The sequence below is a fragment of the Triplophysa rosa genome, linkage group LG5 (genome assembly GCF_024868665.1).
Source record: "Triplophysa rosa linkage group LG5, Trosa_1v2, whole genome shotgun sequence".
Taxonomy (NCBI): domain Eukaryota; kingdom Metazoa; phylum Chordata; class Actinopteri; order Cypriniformes; family Nemacheilidae; genus Triplophysa; species Triplophysa rosa.
In genome coordinates this window covers 14,650,865-14,676,919 of record NC_079894.1, presented here as the reverse complement: position 1 = coordinate 14,676,919, position 26,055 = coordinate 14,650,865, and the positions used below count along the sequence as shown (strand labels likewise).

At 41.3% G+C, this 26,055-nt stretch overlaps 1 protein-coding gene across 4 annotated transcripts in view; it reads right to left on the bottom strand.

The window, feature by feature from the left end:
• Positions 1-827: 827 nt before the first annotated feature.
• mib1 (MIB E3 ubiquitin protein ligase 1) overlaps positions 828-26,055 on the bottom strand; it is a 50,591-nt gene continuing 25,363 nt past the window's right edge. Inside the window, exons 13-22 of one of the 4 annotated variants that reach the window (XM_057333833.1) lie at positions 11,846-11,978; positions 10,469-10,555; positions 9,628-9,786; positions 6,306-6,487; positions 5,964-6,153; positions 5,801-5,879; positions 5,006-5,125; positions 3,085-3,243; positions 2,601-2,701; positions 828-2,513 (exon numbers count right to left, since the gene is read on the bottom strand). In XM_057333833.1, coding sequence (XP_057189816.1) covers positions 2,373-2,513; positions 2,601-2,701; positions 3,085-3,243; positions 5,006-5,125; positions 5,801-5,879; positions 5,964-6,153; positions 6,306-6,487; positions 9,628-9,786; positions 10,469-10,555; positions 11,846-11,978 — 1,351 coding nt within the window. In that variant the 3' untranslated portion in view covers positions 828-2,372. The remainder of the gene's footprint in view (positions 2,514-2,600; positions 2,702-3,084; positions 3,244-5,005; positions 5,126-5,800; positions 5,880-5,963; positions 6,154-6,305; positions 6,488-9,627; positions 9,787-10,468; positions 10,556-11,845; positions 11,979-26,055) is intronic. The other 3 variants (XM_057333834.1, XM_057333835.1, XM_057333837.1) reach the window with 3 other exon arrangements.

Sequence of the window (26,055 nt, the reverse complement as noted above, 5' to 3'; positions counted from 1 at the left end):
CCGCAGTCAGGAAGACAGATGGCTGTCTGAATGTCAGCACATCCTACCGAGGCCCATTTCTCTAATCAGCCTCATCATTTGAGGCGGCCCATTAAGCTCTGTTCTTAGTCCAAAATGCTCGGGCGACTTGTTTGCTGATGCAGCACAGCTCAAAACACACTTCGGCAGCACGAGGGATATTAACAAGGAGATAAGAGCCAAGAGTGAATTTTCAGACGTTACAAATCACCATTAATGTACTGTGTCAAAGTCAAGGACCTGCAGGTTGTTGGGAAAAAGATCCGAGCTAGCTAACTGGCTAATGTATCTTCCTCCGAAAAAAGGCCACTCTGTCACCAAAAGAGAAGCAACGGTTATGAATTAATCTGTCGATAGGCGGACGTAGAAGCTCTCAGTGACTACCGCATCCAGGCTCAAGAGATATGTCATGCTGCCTTTTTCCATTATATCTTTCTCTATGGATGAGTTAAGTTTAATCTTCTAATGTATTCGAGCATGACCACACTGCACCTTCCATGGATCGTTTTGTCTAATTGGATTATTCCAAATACGCAAGGCTTCGGTCTCTCGCTATCTGCGCAACAGAGACTACCTGCCATTATTCTATTAGATTGTGGAGGGACGTGGTTGGGAATGGCAAAAATGTGTATGCAAGAAAATTCAACGATGAACATAAAAGGCTGTTTAAATTGAGTTGATCTTATGGTGACATCTAAATCAAGAGTTTTGAGGAAGGAAAATCAGGTTCGGTGGTATCTATGTCAAAGACGAAGGTAATATCAATATGCTGTTACCACCTTACGACTACAATGACAAATTTACTGCAATCCATTTTGGTAGATCTTTATTCGGCAATGCATCTCGAAGCAAAACTGCAATACAGGACAAAAAGAAAAAATAAAGATAAATGTTGTACAGCACACATCAAACATTCGTTCATTCAAAGAAAAAAAACATCAGTTTTGTTTTTCAAACCAGGGCAGTATTCGTATACTGAAAATAAGGTACAAACCAGACCGCTTGAGTAACTGTAATACAATACTACAAATACGGTATATTAGTGCATCTAGCTTTTAGTGTTAAAATGGTCACTGAAAATAATACAAATCTTTAAAAAGTATGAAACTACTTTTGCTGACAGTAAATATGTATTTCTGCAGTGGGAGTCACACTGAAACGAAACAAGCCATCAAGCTGAAGACGTAACTTTAGACCTTCTCCATGTTAGAAACATGGAAAGCATCCACACGGAAAAAAGCAATGCAATAGATGTCTTCAAAATCTTGATGAAAAGCACACAGGCAGATGCCAAATTGCAAAATGAAATACTATTTGAACTTGAATAGTCCTCAGCTACAAATGTTTTTTTGGTCAGGCTTTCTTGCTGCCTAGTTAGGGTAAGACCCCTTTACTAATTCCAGCTCAATCGATTTTAGTTGAAAAAAGGTGTAAATACATAAATTAACTAGTTAGATAAACAGTACCTTATTCCCAAAAGGTAATGAAATTTACATTTTGGAACAATGGCACAAAATCGGCAGTTTCAAATATATTTATATTAAAAAATCTGGTAATAATACCCGATACATAAAGTAGGATTACTGAAGACGAACGATTTATGATGTTTGTTGAATATATGCATATCTTCTTGGACTGTTCTTGTAACAGTCACCCTCATCATGGGTGTGACAATAATACTCTAGCATTGTAATGTATATACTGTTGTAAAGCGGCATTTCAAGTGAGGAGCATGCAAAGCTATGCTAACAGTACAGCTAAAAACTGGATTTGGATGTTTACCTAATTTATTTCACTGTTTCGACAAATTTCTTTGTCAGCAAGTGAATGTGTTAACACATTTGGAACAGAACGCTGGGTTGCTCCATAATATCAGCAGATACAGAGGGACAGAGTCTAGTGTTCAGTCATGTCCTAGACCTTCACCGCATTGTATCATGACCTACGCTGTACCGTAGATACAACCGTTATTTGGATCGGGACATATAAGCATTATACACTGGCATAATAAAAGAGGAAATGTTAGCAGACTTTGACAGTGTCAGTTGTTGCCTTACAGTCGGCTTTCAGGTGGTGGTGACCTTCTCACGAAAACGCATTAGAAAAAGTGGACACTTGCATGACCAGAACAGCAGAGTTGAGAAGTAAAAGCAAGTCACTTCCTCGTTGCGGTGAACATAATCCAAGAGCACAGAAAATATGTTACTGAAGTCTTCCAGGCAAATATTTTTTTTGCTTTCAGATGCTTAAGACAAAATGCAGAAAAGATGAACACTGATGACTCTTAGCTTGCGTGGGACCTAGAGCCTTGCATACACTGTAGCTGAAAAACAGGCTTGGCCTTGTTCACCACTCTAGTAAAGCAGGATCCGACGCTCGATGGCTTTGCGGCAGATGGGACACTCGCTCATTCTGTCACCGCACAGCTGACAAGTGCCATGGCCGCACATGAAGATCATATTCTTAAGGCGATCCAGACACACGGGGCACATGGTCTAAGTGGAAGGCAGACATGTTAAACAGGTAATTGCTGCATAATGCTAAACAGCTGAAGACTACGAAAATCGATCGAGAACCCTCACCTGCTCTTTGATATCCTGCAGTTGCTGCTGCAATTTCTGCACATCTGCATTGACATTAGTGTTGTCTTTGTCCCTTTGCAATCCTGGAATATTTCCACTGGCTGGAAGGCAAAGCAGAGGTCTTTGAGAATTATGTCACCAGGTCATCAGCCAATCATGCAGTAGGTGACAGCGGACCCAAAAGCCTTCTAACTTATTGTTAACCTAAATGTCTTTCAACTATTTGTAGCATGATTAGAGAGGTCTTTCAACTTCCGTCCCTGTTCTGACACATGGCGCATACAGAGCGTTCTGACGGGGAATCAAGCCATGCTAACACTCGTCACAGAATCGCAGCAGGCTGCAAGCAGGCCTGAGCTCACTTGACGGCCGAGTGTTGGCCAGACAGAATGACGTACGCTGAGCGGAAAGATGGACTTGGAGCCCAAAGGAGCAGGAAGGAGTTGAGGCAGGAAAAACTGGGGGTGAGGAATAAGATACTTACACCAATTTATTGCCAGATTGTTGGGCTGGAGAAGATCCTGTGACCCCCCTGCCACTGAGTTAGAGCTCCCTGCTGAGAAGCAACCACTCACATTGTTTTGTAATGCAAGCACCCCTGCTGCTGGTTTTGGGGCCAATTCAGTCTGGTCTATGGCATAATCTAGTCATAAATTGATTAGAGGGAGCAAAGGGAAGAGCAAGTTAACATGGTTGTCTAAAAAACAGGATTGGAGGCCTCATTCATGAAGACACCCACAAATTCTAGCAAAAATGGAGAAAGCAGATGCTGGTTGCAAAGCACTGCTGCAATGATGCATTTTCACTACAGTATTGGGAAAAAGGTTTAGCGGCCATTGATGAAAAGGGGCCTGAAAGAAGACATTTTTATTATGGTTTAGTGTGAAAGTAGTTGACAAACTGGTTAATTTTAAGCCCAACAAGTTAATAAATAAATCCGATGGCTGTTTACCCAAAGCAAACTTTGTTGGTGTCAGGGGTTGGCTAACAAGACTACGTAATTCCCAACTCCTTCCCTATTTTCCAAACAATAATCTAGGTACAATTAAAGGAAAAGTTGACCTAAAATGAAAATTCTATCATCATTTAGTCACCCTGGAGTTGAACCAAGTCTGTATAAATTTCTCTGCTCTGATGAACACAGAGAAAGATATTTGGAAGAATGCTTGTAATCAAACACTTCTTGGCCACCACCATAGTAGGAAAAACGGCTTTATAAATGTCTCTGTTCTGTTGAACAGAAAAGAAGATATTTTGAAGAAAGCAAAGGAAAAAAACTATTGACTACCATTGTCATTTTTCCTATGGTCGTGAATGGTGGCCAAGAACTGCTTGGTTACAAGCATTTTTCCAAATATCTTTCTCTGTGTTCATCAGCAGAGCAGAGAAATTTATACAGATTTGGAACTAGAGGGTGAGAATGTTTTGTTTTGGGTGAACTGTCCCTTTAAGTGGTGTATATTTATACATCTGTGTAACTGACACTAGTCTTCCGATGCCAGCACACTGCTCTGTAAAGTTGATCATGTTCTCTTTCTAGAGTTACAGACCTCTTGTATGTGGAAACTATAGCAGATGTGGCACATACAACGGCTGAGCTTCGCTGGAGAAAAGCCCATCTATGGTGACCGAGTGTGTAAGTTCTATTAGAGATGCTGTTTCGGTTGTGTGTGTGGAAAAGTGGCGCCTTACAACAAACAGAGCTCAGGCACTATAAAGACAGACCGAGATAAGAGTTAAGGGCTACATTCCTCTGTTGACTGGACTCTGCGAGCATGTCTGTGGGTCAGCAGAGATGTCAACATGGATGGATGTGTTGGACATCTAAGCGAGGCTAAGAAGAAACAGATCTCCCGCTCTATAAATAAACACTGTAAAAAGTGAACTTGCACCAGTATCCCTTTGAACTCAAACTAAACCAACATAAAGAGCATGGACAGTGTCATGACATACATAGAAAGGAAAAGTGGTGAATAACAAATCATAAATAATGATCGTAATGCTGAATTCAATTTCGCATAGCCCCTCTGACGTGTCCAATTCTAGAAATATTCTATGTTTGATGAATAATAAATTCCAAGAGATTCATTCTCACTCGTCCGCTTGTAATGCCTTTCTAAAAACCCTTTGTAACACATTATGAAGACATTCCAGGGAGATTACGAAGCTCATTCCAGGGTGTTATAATACATTAAGAGGAGGGGCTCAGTGTCTGATTCGACTCATGAAAACACATCTGGGAAAAACAGATTAGTCATAACAATGGGAAAGAAAACGTGTGTGGGCAACAGAAACAGAGAAGCACCATCCAAGGCCAACATAAATATAAAACAAGAGAGACATGAGAACCAAGGCGGAGAGAGGGAAGAGAACTGAAAAACGGGAACGTGTGGAAGTTCACTCACTAAGGTCCTCATCATCAGTGGCATCCTCCATACCTTTCCCTCCACAGCACAAAACGAAGGGAGTGCGGAGCTCCACCACGGCCCGACACTGCACACACTTTTTCATTAGGCTTGCACAGTCTGTAGGAGACACAAACACGCAGTAAGCGATTAGCCTCTGGAACCAGCTCAGTGACCAGCGGAGAATGAAGTAAATACCCATAGAACAGCAGGTTACAGCTTGAGGTTAAAGGAAGATGCAGAAATAAAGCCTTTGATGGATGTATGCGCTGAGAATGAAACTCTGCGAAATGACTTTTTTTTATTGTATACAGAAAATGAAGCCTATTTTAAGCTCTCTCCCAACCCCCAGTGTAAACTTAAAAAAAGTACAACAAATCCTACCACAAGGCATAAATAATGTAGTGATGACAATGAGACGGTCATTTTAGGAGAAGTTATTAGGCTAAGATGTCATTATTAAAAACACTTTCATAGTCCTAAAAATATCTTCACTGTCCTTATGCAAAATATAATTCCATAGTGTTGTTTAGAACTGAAATCATATTCCGAGCCATATTCTAGACAGGTTAAGTGAGATTCAGCCACAAACCCTTCTAGTAATGATCTATGAAGTCCTATGTCTTCGAACGCACACGCCTAGATGTCTTCAATCACAGTCATGTGCTATGTGATATTCTATGCCAGATGACAGAATGAGCTTTTTTGGCTGTCTGAGATACAATCACATGGGGTGATGACGGAAGAGGTGTGGTGTCATGAACAGGACGGGGAGGAGAGCGACAGTTGACTTACTCTCACAGGCACACATGTGACCACAGGGCTGGAAGAGAACAGCTGCCTTCTTATCAGAGCAGACCACGCACTCCTCAATCTGCGGGTGGAGAGAACAGAACGGTTTAGTGGCACGGTATACTGTGCGCACATTACAAAACGTTGTGAGGAGTTTGTCTGGTACCTTAGTTCTGGACTGGACCTGTTCCTTGCAAATGAGACATTTCTTGACACGGGGCGAGCAGAGAGAGCAGGTGGCGATGTGACCGCAGGGGCCGAAGAGCGTGTCTCTCTTCATATCCGAGCAAACCATGCATTCCTCCAGAGTTTCATTATTACTGCTCAGAGACGGGCTACGGGAACCCACCTGCCCACTGAGATGGAAAAATCTAGGGTCACTATTCATATTTCTCCGCATTGAAAAATGATAGTAAGCTCATCAGAACTTTGAGAATTATGTTGTGCCAAAAGAAATGTTACATTTTTAAGTAGTCACCCTTTGTCTAAAATGACTAGAGGTATATACCTGGTCTTCTCTTTGTGGCATTTAGCCAGGGCCTTGCAGAGGCTGGGGTCAGGGCACAGGTCCAGTGGAGACTGGCCTTTCTTGTTGCGGATGGTGAGGTCAGCACCATTGGCTGCCAGGAAACAAGCAATAGAAGCTGCACTCTTCTTTTCAGCTCCCTGAGTGCCCAACCCCATGATTAACTGGGAAGAAACACCAAACATAAACAGGAGTCAAACGGTGTACATTAAGATGGATTACAGAAAGCCAAAATCACTCATGATGTAGTTTAATCATACCGTGCAATCATCACAGCACAAAGCCTACAGTATTTATCTTCACCAAATACATTGATACATGCAGCATAAGAAGTGGTAGTGGTGCTTGTCTGTGCAAAAGATGATTAAATAATATTATAATGTTGTTGGTGGCTGTTATCAAGCACTATTTAATAACAAGAAATGTACTTCTGTATAAAGGAATGTCTTATTCATCCCTTGAAGGTTCTCCCAGAGGTGACGAATACAGCAAATGGCACGAGTTCATGATGTAATGCTGCTATAATAAATTGATCAGAACAGATGAAATGTTATGGACCATATTGAGTTGAAAAAGCAGAGCAGTTCGGAGCAGAGCAAATCGGCTCGGAGAGTGTTTTAAATGGATGGGCTGGACTCTCCACCTGCATGTGGTAACAGTGTGATGGCTTGATAAGGGAGAGATTTGTCACACTGTCTGCGTTAATAAATGGCTGACTGCTGGCCTGGAAGCAGCCCTCTGTCACACAACGCTTGATTTACGACAGTCGTGGAGAAGCGTTGATGGGAAGGTCTGAGGTGGGGCATAAGTGGAGCTATGATGCACGAGACCCACGTCGTCAGTCTGTCTGGTGTCAGGTGTTATGGCGAGACGGTTGATCCAGAGCGTATTGACAGCATAATGTGTTAATGAAGTGTGTCTGATGAAAGGTGTGCGAGATAGGAAGTCACAGAACAGTGTTTATTATGGGAAGAATAAGAAACACCATTAGCGATGGGTGAAATTTAAGACGTGACAGCGGAAGTGCTGGTGAGCAAAACTGCTGTAAAGACTTGGACTGGATTTTTGGTTAAATACAACAGTTATACCCTCTTTGCTAGATTTTACACGTATTTACCAACCTAATGTGACAAAGCATTTTGAACCTGTGTGACGATCTTCTGCAAAAAAGATATTTTGAAGAATGTTGGTAACCAAAAACCATTGGTCCCCATTGATTTCTATTGTATGGACACAAAACCAATTTAAGTCAATGGTGCCCAAAGGTTTACTGTAACCAACAAATTATCTTGTGTTCTGTAGAAGAAAATCACACAGGTTTGAAACGACCAGAGGGCGTGTTAATAATGTCAGAATATACAATTTTTGGGTGAACTATGGCTTTAATGTAATTTCCATCCATTTCATTTATATTCTTGGCAGAAGCTTTCTTTTCAAAGTGACTTGCAAAAAAGTGCCCATACGAGATTTGCTCATTAAAAACACAAATCTCTCCATCCAGGGAATGTGTAGACAATGGTTGAAATAGAATGGCCCGATTTTCTTTTCGCTGCCATTTATGAAGCATTAATACTAATTGGTTGTGACAATGTGCCCCTAAAGACTGCGAGTGATTAGGTGTAAATGGAAGCCATTGTATCAAACCCTGTGCGCATCAAGCCAAATCACAGCGCAGAAAGTAAATCATTCCATTTACCTCTGCATGAAAATGAAAACGGATCATAAAGCATCCTTCTCTCAACAGTTGGTGCTTGACAGCCTCAAACAGATCTCTTCATGACTCTCTTGGCTAGCATTTCTCACTGCTGTTCTGTATTAAGCTCCAACTCGCTGTACTGTCACACTTGGGACCGTTTACCTGAAAACATGGTATTCATTGCATTTTAAATCTGCTCTGATGGAGCCGATAGCTTGGGTAATTCAACTGCCATCATCGTAGCAGACAGCGTCACAATAATGATCCTGTCTGCATGCTGTTGTCTTTTTTCTCCTCATGAGTTTCAGGAGGGAATGCTTCACCTAAGGGATTGTGTAGTGGGTACAGGATGTTGATGTGATTTCAGTGGAACTGTGGCTCATTGGGCAGGTTACTCATGAGACAGGAGGGAAAAGGCACCTGTGCCAGAATACAATCTATCATTGTTAACATGCAGACTTTTGAGAGCAATCCTGACAGCTGCTGACTATCCACACTACCAGATTATATTGCTGCTGATCTTGGACACGAGTGAATCCACTGGTAAATAAAACAAGGCTCTGTGTTTCCACTGTATTTGCAGAATGCCTGCGAATTCTTAACCGGTGAAAACAAAATAAATCAAAGATCTATTAACGAATCATCTGTTATGCCTGAGCATAACAATACCTAGATCCTGACAGCAGGGTGGATCACGCTGCCATTTCTATACATTTGGTGACAGTTTTGTGCTGCAGTAAAGTCTGTGTTGAGTTGTGCACAAAATACAAAAGGGCAGAATTCACAGTCATTGCTCTGTTTGCCTTTAAATATACAGTTCATGATGCACAACATCGGCTGGTTGCTTCCTCCAAGATGTTGTAAAATAAAGCTTGTTAAACCTTTTTGTCTATGGCTGGTAAACTTATCTCTTGTGTTTGTTTGTATGCATAACATCCGCAGTGTAAGCAAAGCTTTTCCAAATGTATATATGCGGCTTTAGATTAGCTCTGTGCCTTTTTTTATATGTACCATGTATGTGTCTAATGTTCTGCATAAGCTTTTTCAATAATTAAGAAATAACAAAATTCAGATTGTGAACAGTTGTGGATCGATACATATTCATTTAAGAATCTGTATAATAGGAGTTCATTTGCAAAAACAGATCATTTCATTTTTGAAGTTTTTTTTTTGGTTTTATACCAAGGTCATGGGTTCGACAACAAGGTCATGGGTTCAATCCCAGGGATTGCACATACCCAGAAACAAATGTATAGTATAATGCAATGTAAGTCGCTTTGGATAAAAACGTGTAAATATAATGTAAATGCACTTCAATGAATATCAATATAAATATCAAACTTGGGTCGGTTTGATTAAGTAAAAGTAACTACAAAAATTACAGCCAACTAACACAAAACTAAAACACAATAAAACATGATAATGAGAAAAAACATCAAGAATCTGTTTTTGCAAATAAACTCTTCATATACATTCAAGATTTGATTTTGTCTCTATTCCCTATCTGGTCATACTCTTGCACACAAAAAAAATGTATGTCTGACGTCATGTTCAGTTCATCAAAAAGCCCTCGAGTGAGATCCTGCTTATATAGTTCTCTGTACATACTGTGTTTTTGGAGGGCTCCCAGGGTTCCACTTTGCTGACATCCTGCATGTCCTGAAGTTGGCGCAGTTGGGACAGAGTGTGGTGACGCAGGGCCTCGTGCAGTGGCGTGTCGCCGTCCTTGTCTTGCACGTCCAACTTAGCCTCGGCTCGGACCAACAGCTAGACGAAAATGCAGAGGACAGAATTCAACCAATCTGTTCAGTGCTGGCACATTTAATGATGCTGACATTCACTGATGCAGTTGTACAAGCTTGCAATGACATCTGAAGCAGGTGACGCATTTCAACATTCATGTTTACGACTAAACTGCAGACAATGAATAAACAATGGGTTATGTGCCAGATGGTGAAGAAGGATTTACGTTGCTACAAATGCATCAAAACTTATTTCCCTTTCATGAGGCCAATGGCATACTATGCGAGACACATTTAAGATTAACTTGTGTTTGATGCTATTTTAGTTTGGTTCTTACTTTCTCAAAAGACCGCTACAGATGCCAAAGGGCAGTAGCACAGAATGTATTTAATGTTGCAGAAAGGAAGATAGATGTTCTGCTCCCACATGCCCACAAGATGGCGTTTTAGCCTTTGTCGATAACCCTATTCCACCCCCACTCTCCATATACCTCTCCTGGCACGGAGCAGATTGCTCAGGACCAAATGAATTCAATTGGAGGGGATAAATCTGCAGCACAACTCCTGCATGTAAATCTAAAGATGAGGCACTTAGCAACATTACTTCAACAATGTGTTTGTGTTGAAAAGAAAGCCAGATCAGTGGCTGACTGCTGCAGACATCAAACGCCGGTAGGAAGAGGACAGATAAATGTAGAAACACATACTCGCACTATCTGGGTGTGCTGACGTTCGACGGCGAGGTGCAATGCTGTCTGCTGGTTAACATTCTGTATGTCCAGATTGGCATTTCCCTATGGAGAGAGAGACACAAAGAACAAATCAATCTGCTGTTCTTTGACACACAATGAGGAGAACATGAGTGCATTAAACTTAAACTAAATATAGATTCATGCAGGGGGATGCCTTAAAATAGAACAGTTTTCAAATCAGTAAACATAAAACGTTAGCAATCTTTCTGGTATTCATATGATGGCGAATATTTCTATATAAATGATTATTTTCTTTCTTTTTACTGTTAAGTAAGTAGCCTGTTCATATCGCCTTTCAGTTACTGAAGAAAAATCACTGCTTGTGAGCACGCCTTCCGCTCCCATAGGTTGTGTTAAGAAATGTGAGCTAGTGGGGCGTAATGGTGATTTGTATTCAGATATTCCCTGAAACCCCATAGCAACATAGCTTCTCTGCACTACTGCAGTGCAGCTCTACTGTGGTTCGTAGGCTGAGGGTAAAGTCATCGGTGGGAACCCTTTCTTTGTCAGTCTCTCTCTCTCACCATGGCAGGTAGTCGACAAAGGGCTGAACCGAGCCAGCTCTGCATTCTCACAACGCTGCTGGAACGTTGTAATAACGTGGTTACTGTGCCGCGAAATAACGTAGAGCCAGTGTCCTGCTGTAAAGTGGCATGTGGAGGGGAGGCGCTGAGCCAGTTTGGCCAAATTTGCACATCGAGCATAGTTTGCATGGAGAGAAATCTCTCCCTGCATCACAGGAAACTGTGCACCAATGCCATTTCAATTTTTACTGTTCACAAGCTCATAATGTATACTGAACTATATTAGACAATTTCTTAAGGTTATAGAGACCATTAAATAGGCAAAATAATAGGTTAAAACACTATTAACGCTTGCATTTTCTGAAGAAAATGTGACTTGTTCTCCAATGTCATGATGTTAGGGTGTAGTATGTGGTTCCTGGGCCTTTATATGATTGCTATATTTATTTGCACTTCTCCGTCATCAAGCTGCTCGATACGAGGCGTCATTCGTGTCTGTAGCATAAATGGTGTGGGACAAGTATTAAAATACCTAGGGGTTTGAAAAAACATTAACCCTAATTATGAACCGTAAAAGTGATGCTCGCCCTAACAAGCACCACTAATAAAACGTTCAATTCTCTAGACTGGCTCTATACCTTAAGATTCATCGTGCATGTGATTAACCTAGTAAAATGAGAAGCAGGTTCCAACAAAGTGCGCTTTCTCAGCTCTATTGGGCCCTTAATGACCTCGTGAAATTACCAGGATGGGACCTTCCTGTAGTAACGCACTGTGAGAACAGACTGTGAGTGTTAGAACTGCTGACCTGATGAACTAGGAGCTCTGCCACCTCCACGTGGTTGTTGAGGGCAGCGAGATGAAGCGCAGTGTAACCGTCATCTTTCTTCTCGTCCACTATCCACGGCCGTGGCAGTTTGGACAAAAGCACGCGCATGGCACTGCGGAATAAATAATAATACAAAATTACCATTGAGCTTACAAATCACTACAATAAATAGTGGCTTCTGATGATGTTGTTAGATGACAAGCAATCGACAAACAGTTTTCCAGTGGTTGCCTAGATCCACGGAGCAAAACATGGGATTTGACCTCAGATTAGCAGTTCGAAACACAGCATGTGTCCATAAGCAGGGAGCTGGTTGAGAATCAATGCAGCACCCGCAATAGGATAGAAGCTTACCCTGAAAAGACGAGCGCTGAAAATCAGAAAACAAGCAAACCAGAAATGAGAGAACTGGTGAGGAGAATCTAATTCCAGGACAGACTGAAATACCAGCAAAATGAAAATAGTTTGAGATGAAGTAAGGGAGCACATGGAGTGGTTTAAATAAGAGACTGAGGTAATAGAGCACTCCAACAATAACAGAATACATTTATAGGAGGAAGCTTTTTGCTTTAGTGCATTGCTTTTTTGTTCAGTGAGACCAACATGGCATTTTTCGGAAATAGGGAAATAAGATACTCAACCAGAAAAAAACGTGTAGGGTGGGATTTTATTGACTAGAATTTCGACTATTGTGAAAGTTGGTCATGACATAACATGGTTGTAAGGATAAGAGAAAAGCAAGGGGGCAGCAGAAAGCAATTACTACTTACTATATTCTTAGAAACATTATATATAAACTGAACAAAATTATAAACGCAACACTTTTGTTTTTGCCCCCATTTTTCATGAGCTGAACTCAAAGATCTAAGACTTTTACTATGTACACAAAAGGCCTATTTCTCTCAAATATTGTTCACAAATGTGTCTAAATCTGTGTTAGTGAGCACTTCTCCTTTGCCGAGATAATCCATCCACCTCACAAGTGTGGCATATCAAGATGCTGATTAAACCGCATGATTAATGCACAGGTGTGCCTTAGGCTGGCCACAATAAAAGGCCACTCTAAAATTTTACTGTATTGGGGGTCCGGGGGTCCGAAAACCAGTCAGTATCTGGTGTGACCACCATTTGCCTCACGCAGTGCAACACATCTCCTTCGCATAGAGTTGATCAGGTTGTTGATTGTGGCCTGTGGAATGTTGGGGCCGTGCATTATCATGCTGCAACAATCGGTTTGCATAACCAAAGAATTTCTGCACAAACTGTCAGAAACCGTCTCAGGGAAGCTTATCTGCATGCTCGTCGTCCTTATCGGGGTCTCGACCTGACTGCAATTCGTCATCGTAACCGACTTGAGTGGGCGAATGCACATTTGATGGCGTCTGGCACTTTGGAGAGGTGTTCTCTTCACGGATGAATCCTGGTTTTCACTGTACAGGGCAGATGACAGACAGCGTGTATGGCGTCGTGTGGGTGAGCGGTTTGCTGATGTCAACGTTGTGGATCGAGTGGCCCATGGTGGCGGTGGGGTTATGGTATGGGCAGACGTATGTTATGGACAACGAACACAGGTGCATTTTATTGATGGCATTTTGAATGCACAGAGATACCGTGACGAGATCCTGAGGCCCATTGTTGTGCCATTCATCCACGACCATCACCTCATGTTGTATCACGATAATGCACGGCCCCATGTTGCAAGGATCTGTACACAATTCCTGGAAGCTGAAAACATGCAGTTCTTGCATGGCCAGCATACTCACCGGACATGTCACCCAGTGAGCATGTTTGGGATGCTCAATGCCATTGAAGAGGAGTGGACCAACATTCCACAGGCCACAATCAACAACCTGATCAACTCTATGCGAAGGAGATGTGTTGCACTGCGTGAGGCAAATGGTGGTCACACCAGATACTGACTGGTTTTAGGACCCCCCCAGATCTTTGAGTTCAGCTCATGAAAAATGGGGGCAAAAACAAAAGCGTTGCGTTTATAATTTTGTTTAGTGTATATATATATATATATATTTTTTTTTTAACCATTAATTCACAATAAGTCCAGAAAGGTGCATACAGAATTATTCTGACTTCATGTTGACTGTATGCAGATATACACAGAAGGTATAAAACCTAAAAATGAGAAATACGCGTTTAAAAGTTATGACGATAAATTTGTCCCAACAGCAGTGGACAGGCATGATGTCTGAAAGTCTTCAGAGAAGCCACCACAGGGGTCACATTATCCAAACATTCATCTATCCATCTTGTCAAATTTGACATGAAGAATAAAGGAGGTTTCAGAATCCTTAATGCAGAGCTCAGCTGGCTTCTCAAAGCACTCAAGAAATAAATGCAGGGTTAGTGTTTTCAAATATTACCGTTTTAAAGATGTTCTTAAAGTAGTGATGGTGGGCATGCAAAGGAAAAAAGATTAATGTAATTTCAGCGATGAGGCAGACTCTGGAGTGCTGCATTTGCTGCAGGGTGGATTCTGGTAAACCCAAAGCCGATCTCTAGTTTCTTAGGTAGGAGAGAGAGCGTATACAGGAATATGAGCATTGGCAGCGCTGTACGCACTTGGAGATCTGTGCAGCAAACAGCTGTACTGCAGTGCACACGTCATGTAATCGCACCGCCTGTTTACACCTGCATTGCTTCAAGTCTAATACATGCAATTTGCCGTCAGTTTGATAAACTCAACACAGTTGCAAACTCAAAATTGCATTGTTATACACATATACAACAAATTGTGTTGAACCAAGAAATCATTACAAGAAAGAAAATGTTCACAAAAACTAACCACTCCCGGGTTTTCACACCCAAAAATCTCATGGTGCGGCAAGCTGTTAAACAAGAACTGATACACCCTGGAACAAGGCAAGTATTGGTGACGGACTGCATTGGCAGAGATGTCTCCCAGGAAAGCAGTAGCCAATGGTGGACAGGAAACAGTCTGGGACTGGTGCCCCCTTGTGTTGGCAACAGTTAGATGGATTAGAGCCCGTTGTGATTGGCGAGCCTATCCAGATGCATTGTAGATAGATTGACAGGCGGGCTGCCACACTAGTGGAAATGGGCAGGCATTAATATTAATACTGCTTGCTGCCACTACTGCATTGCAGTCAACTTTTTTTTGTTGAGCAGTTCAAAGAACACTAAAAATATGCAGGAGTCTGTGGCACACCCCCCTGTAATTCCTTCCAGGAAGATGATTTACTCTATTGTAAGCAAAAAGAAACTGGGAAGACAGATTGCTTCTCACTGGTGGCAACCTTATTCTTGGGTCCTGATATTGACTTGCTGTAGGTGTGGGTAAACCGGTCACCATAAAAGGGTGAGAGCCTAAAGTGGCAGTCTTAACACTCAAATGAAGAATGGGGTGTATGTAGAACTAGAGGAAATGGAGAAAGACAGGATGAGAAGAGAGGTGAAGGAGAAGCACAATGAAACTGGGTCACCCTGTGAGATACAAAGATCCCTCAGGAGCACACCAATGAGGCCTGTTGTCTCCTGTAGCCACATGGTAATTTGTCATGGGCCTGAAGCTCACTGTAACTGAGAAGGGCTAATGCTAACATACTGTACTAGGACACTTCAACAGGCAAACTCTAAAATCAGCCAAGTAAAGATGGGACATGATGATTAACTAGTTCTCCAACAGCTGAGATTATACAGAGTTTGTAGAGAAATCTCTAATACCATCCCTGACCCTTTTTAAGCTAATTCAAATGAGAACTTTGCACACAAACACTTAGCGTACGTTTGTGGCATCTCTTCTTAAAGAGAGAGCGCACACAAAAATCGAAATTCTTTTGACATTTATTCACTCTCATGTCATTCCAATCCTGTGACTTTCTTTCTTCTAAAGAACTCAAAATTTTGAAGAAAAGTGGTAACCAAATTGGGCTCCACTGCAGTCCACTGTATGAACACAAAACCACTGACACATTTTTTAAATATCTTCTTGTGTTCCACTAAAGAAAGAGTCACATACAGGTTTTGAATCACATGAGGGTAAATAAAATATTACAGCATTTTCAATTTTTGGTCTATGTAAATCATGCCAAACCTAGGATTATTAATGACACCCACAGCTACAATAGTCCACTCTTTAAAAGAACAAAAGAGAAAATTAAGGAAATGAAGCAATTTAAAACAATCAAGATAATGGCACATCTAAAGCCCAGAATGCAGCCTGTTATGAAGTGTAGCTTGCACAATGCCTTTTATTTGTCTTGGATGAATATAAAGTTGTAATTGGACAAATTATTGGACGAATGTGAAATTGTAATACAATTAGCATAAAAAAGTGTGTGATTACATTGGCTGTTAATGAGAATTCTGAATTAAAAGCAGGTAAATGTACACAGAAGTAGAGTGAGGAGGGACTGCAGATCGCTTTACAAACCTTCAGCTGCTTTACTTCACCAGTACATCTTTCTCATACAAATTATCCGAGTCAACGAGGGACCTGACGCCACAGTAATATCCATGACCTAATTATCAAATATCGCTTTCTTGAGGCATACTGATAAAAACTCAGTTCTTTCAAAACTGAAATATTACTGTGCTCACATGGCAACAAATTACATGATTTGTATGTCTTAAAAATGAACAAGGCAACAAAAATGAAAAACAGCAACATCTGGGATGCACGCACGAGGAGCCATACAGCAGCCATTCAATAAAAATAAAAATGTTAATCATTTTAAACACAACAAATAATTAAACATCGAGAAACCACCGAGAATGATTATTTGTGTGGGGCAAGAATGGTCTCTGTGCCTGTGCCTCGATTGGTGGCTGACTCTCACTCACTTGGGGGAATGGTACGCGTCCACTGATATATATCACTGCTGTAAATCTGAGCCTTTAAATCACTCCAAACTGTTTACGTGAGGTGGGCAAATTCAATCCACCAAAGTAGCTCTGCTGACGTTCATGCCCGCCAGACACAACTAGAAAAGGAAGACTAGACAAACAAGCCAGCAGACAGATGGGTGGAATGGGGCTCTCTCGTGTAAAAGCTACTCTAATAAGTGTGTGTTACGGATACAGTCGAGTGTGCTTGAAGACAGCCCATTAATAGCGGTATAATTCATTGCTGACTATTTGATTTAATCATTCGTAAAGTGCATTTATAATGCAGGTTTGCATCCTGCAAAGGAAACGGAATACATATAACTAAAGTAAATGCAAAAACATGCATTTGTGCCCTGGAAATGAGTGGTGGAAACCTTTTCGGCTTTCAGGGAATAACAAATCGATTCCCAAAGCCTCAATGAATCAAGTTTTCGCCAACAGGATAGTACTGCTAACATGTAGGAATAAGTTGGCTCTGTGCAGTTTTAAAATTTTGTGTAAAACTGCAACTGTGATGTGCACATAATGCAAACACTATTTGCAGTGCTACATACCTTATGGCATTTATCTGTATGTAAATGTTTTGTCATTGTTATGCATTTGCGCTAAACACAACACATCCTTTAAACTTCTAACTTTATTAATCCAGAATTGTTTGAGAAAGAATCATGATGCAATAGTGAATCATGTTTTTTCATCCCTCGTGGATACGTCTAACAAAATAATTTCTTCACAAAAATGTGTATTATGAGGCACATGCAAGCTATTTGTAAACTGCGAGAACATAAAAAATAGCATTAAGAGATCCTTGTAGAAGTGCAGATGCTAGCTAAATCACTAGGCCATCACAGTTCAACCTTTCCATCACACTCTGTCTTCGTCATACTGCCAGTCTGTATTAGGCAGAAACATCGACCTCCAAATGACCATATGAGTTTCCCTGGTAACCGTAAATGAATTATGCAACAGCTGGAGATCATGGGTCAGTATGTCTACCGTACATGCAACTGATTCACAGTTTGGGTGAAGTGTTGAAAATTCTTCTCAATTAAATGCTGATTCACTAATGAGGGATTTTGGAAGCTTCTGTGTACTCTGTACATCTCTGCAGATACACAAAGGACTTAACATACACAAAGCATTCATTTAAAAAAGATAAACAGAACTGTAAACAGTACTATATGGCAGTAATGGAAAACTTTGATGAGGGGATTTAATGAGATGCAAAGCAAATAATAATGAGGAAAACAAATACAGATTTAACTGCTGTATCAAGCAAACGAATTTACAATTAGACTAAATAAGTACTCACAAACTTTCCCGTTCTGCTACTTTAATAATTGGTCAGCCACGTCTTCCGCCATTATGACACTGACTACACCAACTATTGGCTCAGACTCATGACTTGGCCAACCCCCAGAACAAGTAAAAGCTCAGTGATTGGGCAAAAAGGAGTTTGGCCTGTGTCAGTTTGTCCTTGGATAGACTGGTTTGATTGATTACAGTCCTTTACCCTAGTGGAGGGGGACATACGCATGTGGGGAAAGGGTGGAAATCCGCATTGTTCAAATTATTTTCCATTTTCGGCTGCAATGACACCAGATGGTGATTTGCAGTAGCATGGAATAGCAAGATTTCAAATGTTTGGAAACCCACATGAATATTTTAAGTTATTAATACAGCTACTCTAGTCTAGTCTAGTCTTTAAAACATAAAAGAATACAAACTTGTGACTGTGTACACATAAATATAGTCTAGAAAATGTGATGCCTCAACAAACAAGTATATATATGTACTCCAAATTTTCACACCATTTAAAAATGACTTTCAACGCAGTTATGAAGCAAAACAACTTCGTTATTAGAGAAACAATATCGGTCTCTTGCATGTGGGACTAAATTACATATGAAGTAAACAGATCCCATTGCTACAAAAAAGCACAAAAGCATTGTGGGGTCTTTCTACTGTTGGGGCTTACAGAACATGTGCAAGGGGATTTGGAGCTGGGGCAAGAGATCAGAGCGGAGAGCTGCTACAGTCACAGCGGGACTGAGCGGAACAATGACCAAGAGCTGAGAGACCGGCTGCCACAGGCTTCCCCCGACAGCACTCAGGTCGGCCCATCCATAAATCACTTTTATGCCGTCTGCCGCTCAGCAGCTTTACCCTCTTCATGACGGAATGCTTAAAGGACTGGGGAATGAGGAAGAGAGAAAACAGGGCAACAAAAACAGGGTGGAAGAAACTTCTAACCTAACACACAGAGCACACATGTTTTTCAAGGCTGAACCCAACATTACCACATGACGTAAACCTGGACAGGAAAAACGCAACCTGAAAGCATCTATCTACTTTCTTGTTGCTATACCACGTCAAATAAGAAGTCAAAACTTGCTCCCCAGACAGGTCTGTTGTTTATAATCAATCGTACCTGGACTTACAAGCTGTGCCAAAATTAATTGGAGACAAATAACATTAAAAAAGTCATTTGTCTTTTTCTACAGACCCTGAGGTCCATAGTAATTAAAAGCCCTGCTTAAAACTCAATACTTATCACTATTCGGCCATTTGTACCCTCTCCAGTCAGATGTTGATGTGATTGATGAGATCTCGTTACAGAGGTACCTGAACTCAGCACTTGCGGGAAGGAAGCATTTCAAAACTACAGAGAATTACCCACGGGTGGTGCGCCCAGGCAAAGCGGCGATTGTCAGTGGGAAGCTAAACCCTACTTCTCAGGTCGTGGGGGGAATGTCAGCTGTGCAACATCTGCAGTGAACGGTAGCAAATCTAAGGGCATGTGACAGTATGATTTTACATATTTGAATTTAATAATAATAACAAACAGGAAAATTATTAAAGATGACATTATTTTTGGTAAAAAGTACATTAAAAACCAATGCTCTAAACTGTATCCCTCACTTACCCTGACTCACAACAGTAAGCTTATGATAATGATTTATTATGTGAGATGTCGGGTACAATTTCACAGGAAATCTCAGTTGACTTCAACCCATATATAAATAGGGATGTAATGCAATTCTATGTTTCAAACAAAGATGGTGATATAGAGGCAAAAGTTGCAGACTGCAGTTTTATAGATTAGCAAGTTTTTACAACAACACAATACCAGGGATGAAAACCTAAGGCATAAAAAAGTAAGACATCAATTTCAGATTATCCTGATGTATGTTTTACCAATGCTTTTTATACATGCATTTAAGTTACAAAATATTCCTAAGGTTTTTCAGTATTTAACCCTTTAGAATTTATAACCACAGTAACCATTAAAAGTAACCATTTTAAGTTATGTAACTGATTAAACGTAAATTATATTACCAAACAATTTGGGCAAAGTAGCATTAAAAGAGTAAATTTAGTTAGATTAGTTGAAATTCCTGAATTACACAGTGATCAAGAAGACCAGAGACCAGTGTCAATTATGCAGAAAGCAAACGAAATCAACTAAGGTGCCATCCACATGGAGACGCGTTCAGCTGTAAATGTTTCTGCGTTTCGTCCACACGGATCCGGCGTTTTGGGACCCTGAAACCGCTATTTTTTTTATCCCAGAGTGGATAAATCTAAAATAACGCCACCCTTGCGTTTTCGTGTCTGCAGCCTTATTTTGAAACTATGATGTCATCACCCCAGCGCGTAAAGTTTGTGCACATTCTCCAAATCATCTTCTCCATTTTTAGTTCTTCTCTGTGGCAGAATTACAGCGCCACATACTGATTTGGCGTGTATACTACATCGTTTTGAGTCGGTTTAGCGGGATATTTCTTGAGACGACGCCGTGAAAAGGAACAAAAAAGATTGGATAGGGAAAGTTCTGGCTTCGTGTGGATGTGACCTAAAACCTCTCTCTAACTCCTCTATAAATTTCCCTAACTCAATGCAACATATGAAGACACTGGCTGTCTCTTCAGAGACACCGTCATAATCTAAAGCTATCTGATTATTTCATAGTGTTTTTACAATCCCCAACTTTAGCATGCACTCAAAAAAATGATTTTACGATACTGTTCACTTTATTTAAACAATTCATTTTGTTTTAACACCATTGTATTAGGTTTTATGTTCAAACACAATTGCATTGTGTTAAATGGACTAAAAACAGTAATGCTTTGGCTTAACTAATGTTTACATTTTAAATTAACATGTTTCAGTCAAGTAGATCAAAATCATATTTGATGCTTATTCAATTTACTAAAATAAATCAAGTTAACACAACATAAATTAATTTAGTTGTATTAAAGTAGCGTTATTAACTAGGAACAGGATTTCCACTACCCATCATGCTTTGCACGGTGCTGAATAGGGAGAGTAAAAGTTGCAATAAAATGTTATTTTATACATCTTTTATCAAAATGATGAAACAGGGATATTTGTTCATGTTTAATACTCTTTTATGTTTGTATTTAAAAGAGTTTGTGGTATGTTAATGTTTTTTGGGGGTTACCATTGTGGTCAAGTGTAGAGCATGTGCTTGGGTTGAGGACCTGCTAACCAGATTTAAAATTGCTTTAATAAAAATGCAAGTACTTGGGGTATGCCGAAAGTTTCTGGCTAACTCCGAACAATAAGAGCTTTGTTTAGCTTATTTAGTGTTAAAAATAACAGCTAATATCTGGACAGTGGTTCCACATAATGGAAACATGTTATCTCTACTTAAATACTTTTAGTAGGTTGAACTTATTTGATTCAAGTTATTTGGACATTATTTGGACATGGTTGTTTAAGTTTACTCAGTTCAGTTTAGTTCATCATACATTAAGTATTTGAGTAGACATAACATATTTCTGTTGTGTGGAACCACTGTCCATAATTTAATTAAGTTAGTTTAAAGTATCATTTTTTTCAGTGTGGTAAGACAGCATTTTTTACTGTATAATGCAAAACAGCTTGCCAAATAACTGCAGGAAACAAAATACAAAGTCATCAATTAGTGGCCTTTCTTTCACTTCTTAAGTAAACATTCAACAATTTATTCATGAAAGCCAAGGCATTCGATGGCGAATCTTCGTAGGATATGTGCAAGGCATGCATCCCACAGTAAGAGGAATTTCACTCAGGAGAGTATTGACATGAGAAACAGCTGACCAGACCAATAGATCACCTCACTAATGAGCCGTTTGATATTCACCCTGATGAGCACCTCCATTCACTTCACATCAAAATGATTTCTGGGATTGCTAAGCTTGTCAGCCGCTCACAATTTCAAGGGACGTTAAAAGTTAGTGTTGTCTAAAGATTGTTTTTTATTTGGGTGGTTTTCTCTGAAGCCTTTTTTCATAGGCCTAACATGCCTATGAAACAGCACTTTGAACTGTAAAATGTAGCTCTTTCGATCGTTCTGTATGGAGGTTTGGGCCTCAAGCAAATGCATTACTTAGCCGAGTGCATTGCACCTGGCAAATAGTCAATTTCCGTAAGACCCATAAATATGGAGCATTTGAATGCCAATACATTAGACTGAGAACGCATTAATTGTATTGTACTTTACAATATAAACAGGATTTAATTAAAGAAAGGTTGTGCAAGCTTTTGCCCAGCGTTGATCCATCAATGGGATTGAGGATTTAGTAATTTATTGAAAGCTATTTTTATTGTTTTTCATCCTCAGAGGTTTGCCCAGGAATGCTGCGAGCTAAGGAAGGTGGGAGAGAAGAAGCCTCAGGACAATTTCCAACTAGAGATTTACATTATTTAACAGAAACATTACACTAAATGGTGTGAAAACATTACTTTGAAAGATTAGACGGTGCCTTCAGCACTGTAATTATCTTTGTGTGGGGGTGGGTGGACTGCAGAGGTTGCATTGTTACTGCAGGTAGAGAGGTGTAGCGGTGGAGGACAACGCAGTGTGATGACAGAGGACATTGCTGGCTAAAATCAGCAGCCACAGTGAACGACGGGACCTCCTAATGAAACATTTTGGTTGCTGTGCCTCAGGAAGCCTGAACGTGGCTCTCGAAAATGCATGAAAAGCTCAAGTGGGAGGAATAAAAATTGAACCCCTCGGGGAGATCCTTGTGTGAGATAAAACGGACTCGATGCAAGTTCGACAGTTGTGATTGTGAATAGTTTAACTAACGTCCTCCAACCAACGTAACAGGTTTGATGCAAAATGTTCTCTAGTACTTTTCAGATTTTTCACAAACCCTCCAGTGCAATTCGTACCCCCCTTCTCTCGCACGTAACTGCGTACGTTACTAAGTATAGTGTCGAGCGAAAGCAAGATCTACCATATGCAGTGTGTTCCGGCACGATTTAAAAGAGAACCAAGAGTACGACGGGGGTGTTCAGATAGAGAGGACGGGTGTTAGTAAAGTAGAGGAGGGGAAACAGAAGTGGAACCATGAGAGACCACTTTATTTGGCGGTGCTAAAAATAACAGACCGGCAAGCCTGTGCTGCGCTAACGCAGGCGAGTTACTTGCCTTGCTGGACGCACAATCGATAGGTGGATCTTTGGATAGGAAGCTTCCCAGAGCTCATAGGGGGACAGCTGCCTCGGTGCAGGGGGGAGGGGGTTATTTTTTGCACTGGTTTACTAAATATGGTCACAAGGAGGTGAGGGAGATACTGAAGAGGAGCTGTTTTTTTTAAAGCGTTCTTTAAATCAGAATGATTTAGCTCTTTTGAGGTGCAAGCGCAGAGTGCAACAGCTGGCTACTACTGTGGTTAGTTAGTCTTAGTTTATCTTGTTCCATCAGGAGACAAAACCTTATGGAGGAGATTCTGAACACATTCAGATTAGTTTAAAAGCTCTCTGCCTCCTCAGGTTTTCAAAGAGAGCACCGTGCAAACTGTTTATTAGAAAAAGTTTATTGCATGATATAAATTAGCAACACTAAACTTAAAAGTGCGATTGATATGCAACACGTTTGATTTCATTTTACAAATCCTCATTTTATTTCTCTCTTCTGAATCTGCTGATTAAGGGAAACCTTAAAATGACATTATTGAATTGCACAAGGGAGAGTAGAGACAGATAAAACTGTCCGTTCAAAATGTCGGAAAAACATAAAACGCAGCAATAAACTCCCGAGCAATCTCGAGAACTATAGAGAATTCCAGCAGTCGTACACATCTTCACAGAATTCCCAGAGAATGCACATGCTAGAGATGGGAGGGGAGGAGGAGGGGGTGAAAGTGCTGCAGTTTTTTCTGCCCGTTTTTAGAGCAGCAGCGACAGCTTCTCGTGTCAGCGTGATGTCTATCCCTGCCTAAATGTAAGCCGCGAGTGCGCTTTCTACGCCCAGCTCCACCCCTCCCGCCTCACCACTCTTATTCCTTCTCCACAACACTCGTTCGCTAAACCCCCCCAACCCCCCTCGTCAGAGAAGCTGAATCAGCGAGTCGGGCGTGCGATGGCTGCAGCAGCTGAAGTACTCCGGAGGTCATTATGGCTCTTCACACACAGAAAAGAAGACAGAGGGAGGAGCGGAGAGCTGGGGAAACTGAGCTGACAGGTAATATATGCTCCCTGTGCCTCTCCACCTCTGGACGGGAGTTCACCCCCATGCTGGCTGCTCCGCACTGACGTCTCCGCTTTTTTTTTCTCTTGCGCTCTCTTTTCCGGATGGGCAGGGGTGTCAAGCGCGTAGCCGGTCAGATGCGGTGTGTGCTTTGGTCGGGAAGAGGGAGTGGAATTTACAGCTCTGCAGCGGCATAATGAGGAAAAACTACTTCTGTGGGAACACCTTGGGAAATGTAAGAGGTCCCACTTCCTAGTTGCGCCTCGCAGGGGAAACAGGCGAACGGGCAGGTTAAGGTGGAAAGTTGCTGTCATCCACATGGATTTGCTTGTCCGTTAGTTAACTCTGTCACCACATCTTTCTCGTCTGCCTCACTTTCTTGCCGTGCCTTGATTTTCCAGCACTGGTCAGGGAGCAGGCTGCTGCAGCACAGTACTCTCTGGTTCATTACCTCTTTGTGGCTGCAGTGCTGAAGATATCCAAAGATGGACTCGATCACCGATACTCACTGCCCCTAAAGTGTGTGGGGCTTTTGTCAAGCCCCTGCATTCAAGTTTTTTCTTTTGACTCGGATCTTTTCACTTTCAAATGGAATACAACTCTATTGGGATGGATCCACACCTTGCTTTGCACCGTCTTTTGCAAATGCCAACACTTATTTCTCCGGTGTTCAGCTCGAATTACTGGAACCATGTTTGGTGTTTCAGGACTGGTTCTGTCACGGTAGGGGGACAGGTGTACGCTAGTTGCTGATGGAGGGACATTGTCACGGCGGGACACGAGTTTCAGGCCAGGCGGGGGGGTTGAATCGGATTGAAGGAAAAACAGATGTGGTAGCATATTAATCCTCTGTGGAGGGGGAGGGCAGTTTAGTAGGTGATGGGCATGTGTGTCACTGAACCCACAACACCCAGGGGGTAGTAACCCACTTTCTTTATGTCTCTCTGCATGCTTTCCTATCACTAGGCAGGGGCAGGGCCGTAATGCTGCAGTGCCATCCCCCCCCTCACACACTCATCCCTAGATCTTGGTGGCGCCACAAGAGCCTGAACCATTCATAGCTCGCTCCCGTCAAACTTGACCATCATATCAAACTCCATCAAGCACCACAAACTCATGCAGGATTTCCACCCCTGCCCAGAATAGCCTGTGTAAGTGTCCTTCTGTTATGTTTCCACCCCTGCCCTTCTCCTTTTGGCCTGGTACTGGATAGGCTCCTAAGCAGAGGGGGATGAGACTGGGGCGGTGTTGACTTGTGGAATGTGTGGAGCTGGAGCAAAGATTCATTAGAGAGCCACTGAACATTTCGTGCTGCCATGCAAGCAGTTATTGATCTCCAGCGCATAGCATCAGAGCTCTAGTGCAGCTTCTAGAATAAACACACCCAGGTCAGTTTAGAGAAAGAGAAAAAAGAATGGGTGAAAAAGAAACGAAAAAACAAAGGAGAATCAGCACACTTTTTCCACATCACTATTGCTGAGTGGGCATTAGCTCTTGCATGTGACCTCTGGCCTGGTCTGCGTGGCTAAAGCACAAATCCTGCTCACAATAGTTTCCTGTTCCACTTGGATCAACTTCATTTTCAGACTTCAACAACCGCTCTGACATACAACTGGGCATGCGGTTAAACAACAGACAACTGGAGAGAAATCAAGGCAAAAAGTTAAAACAGGAAAAATAATGGATTTCTTGGCCAGGACACAACTTTCAACTTTTCAACTTTCTTAGACAACAAGAAACTCAAGCAACTCGCTATATTTTTACCAACTTAAGAAAAATACTGCACTTTTTTTCTTTTTATTCCCTATGGATCACTCTAGCAAGGACAACCAAGGTCAAT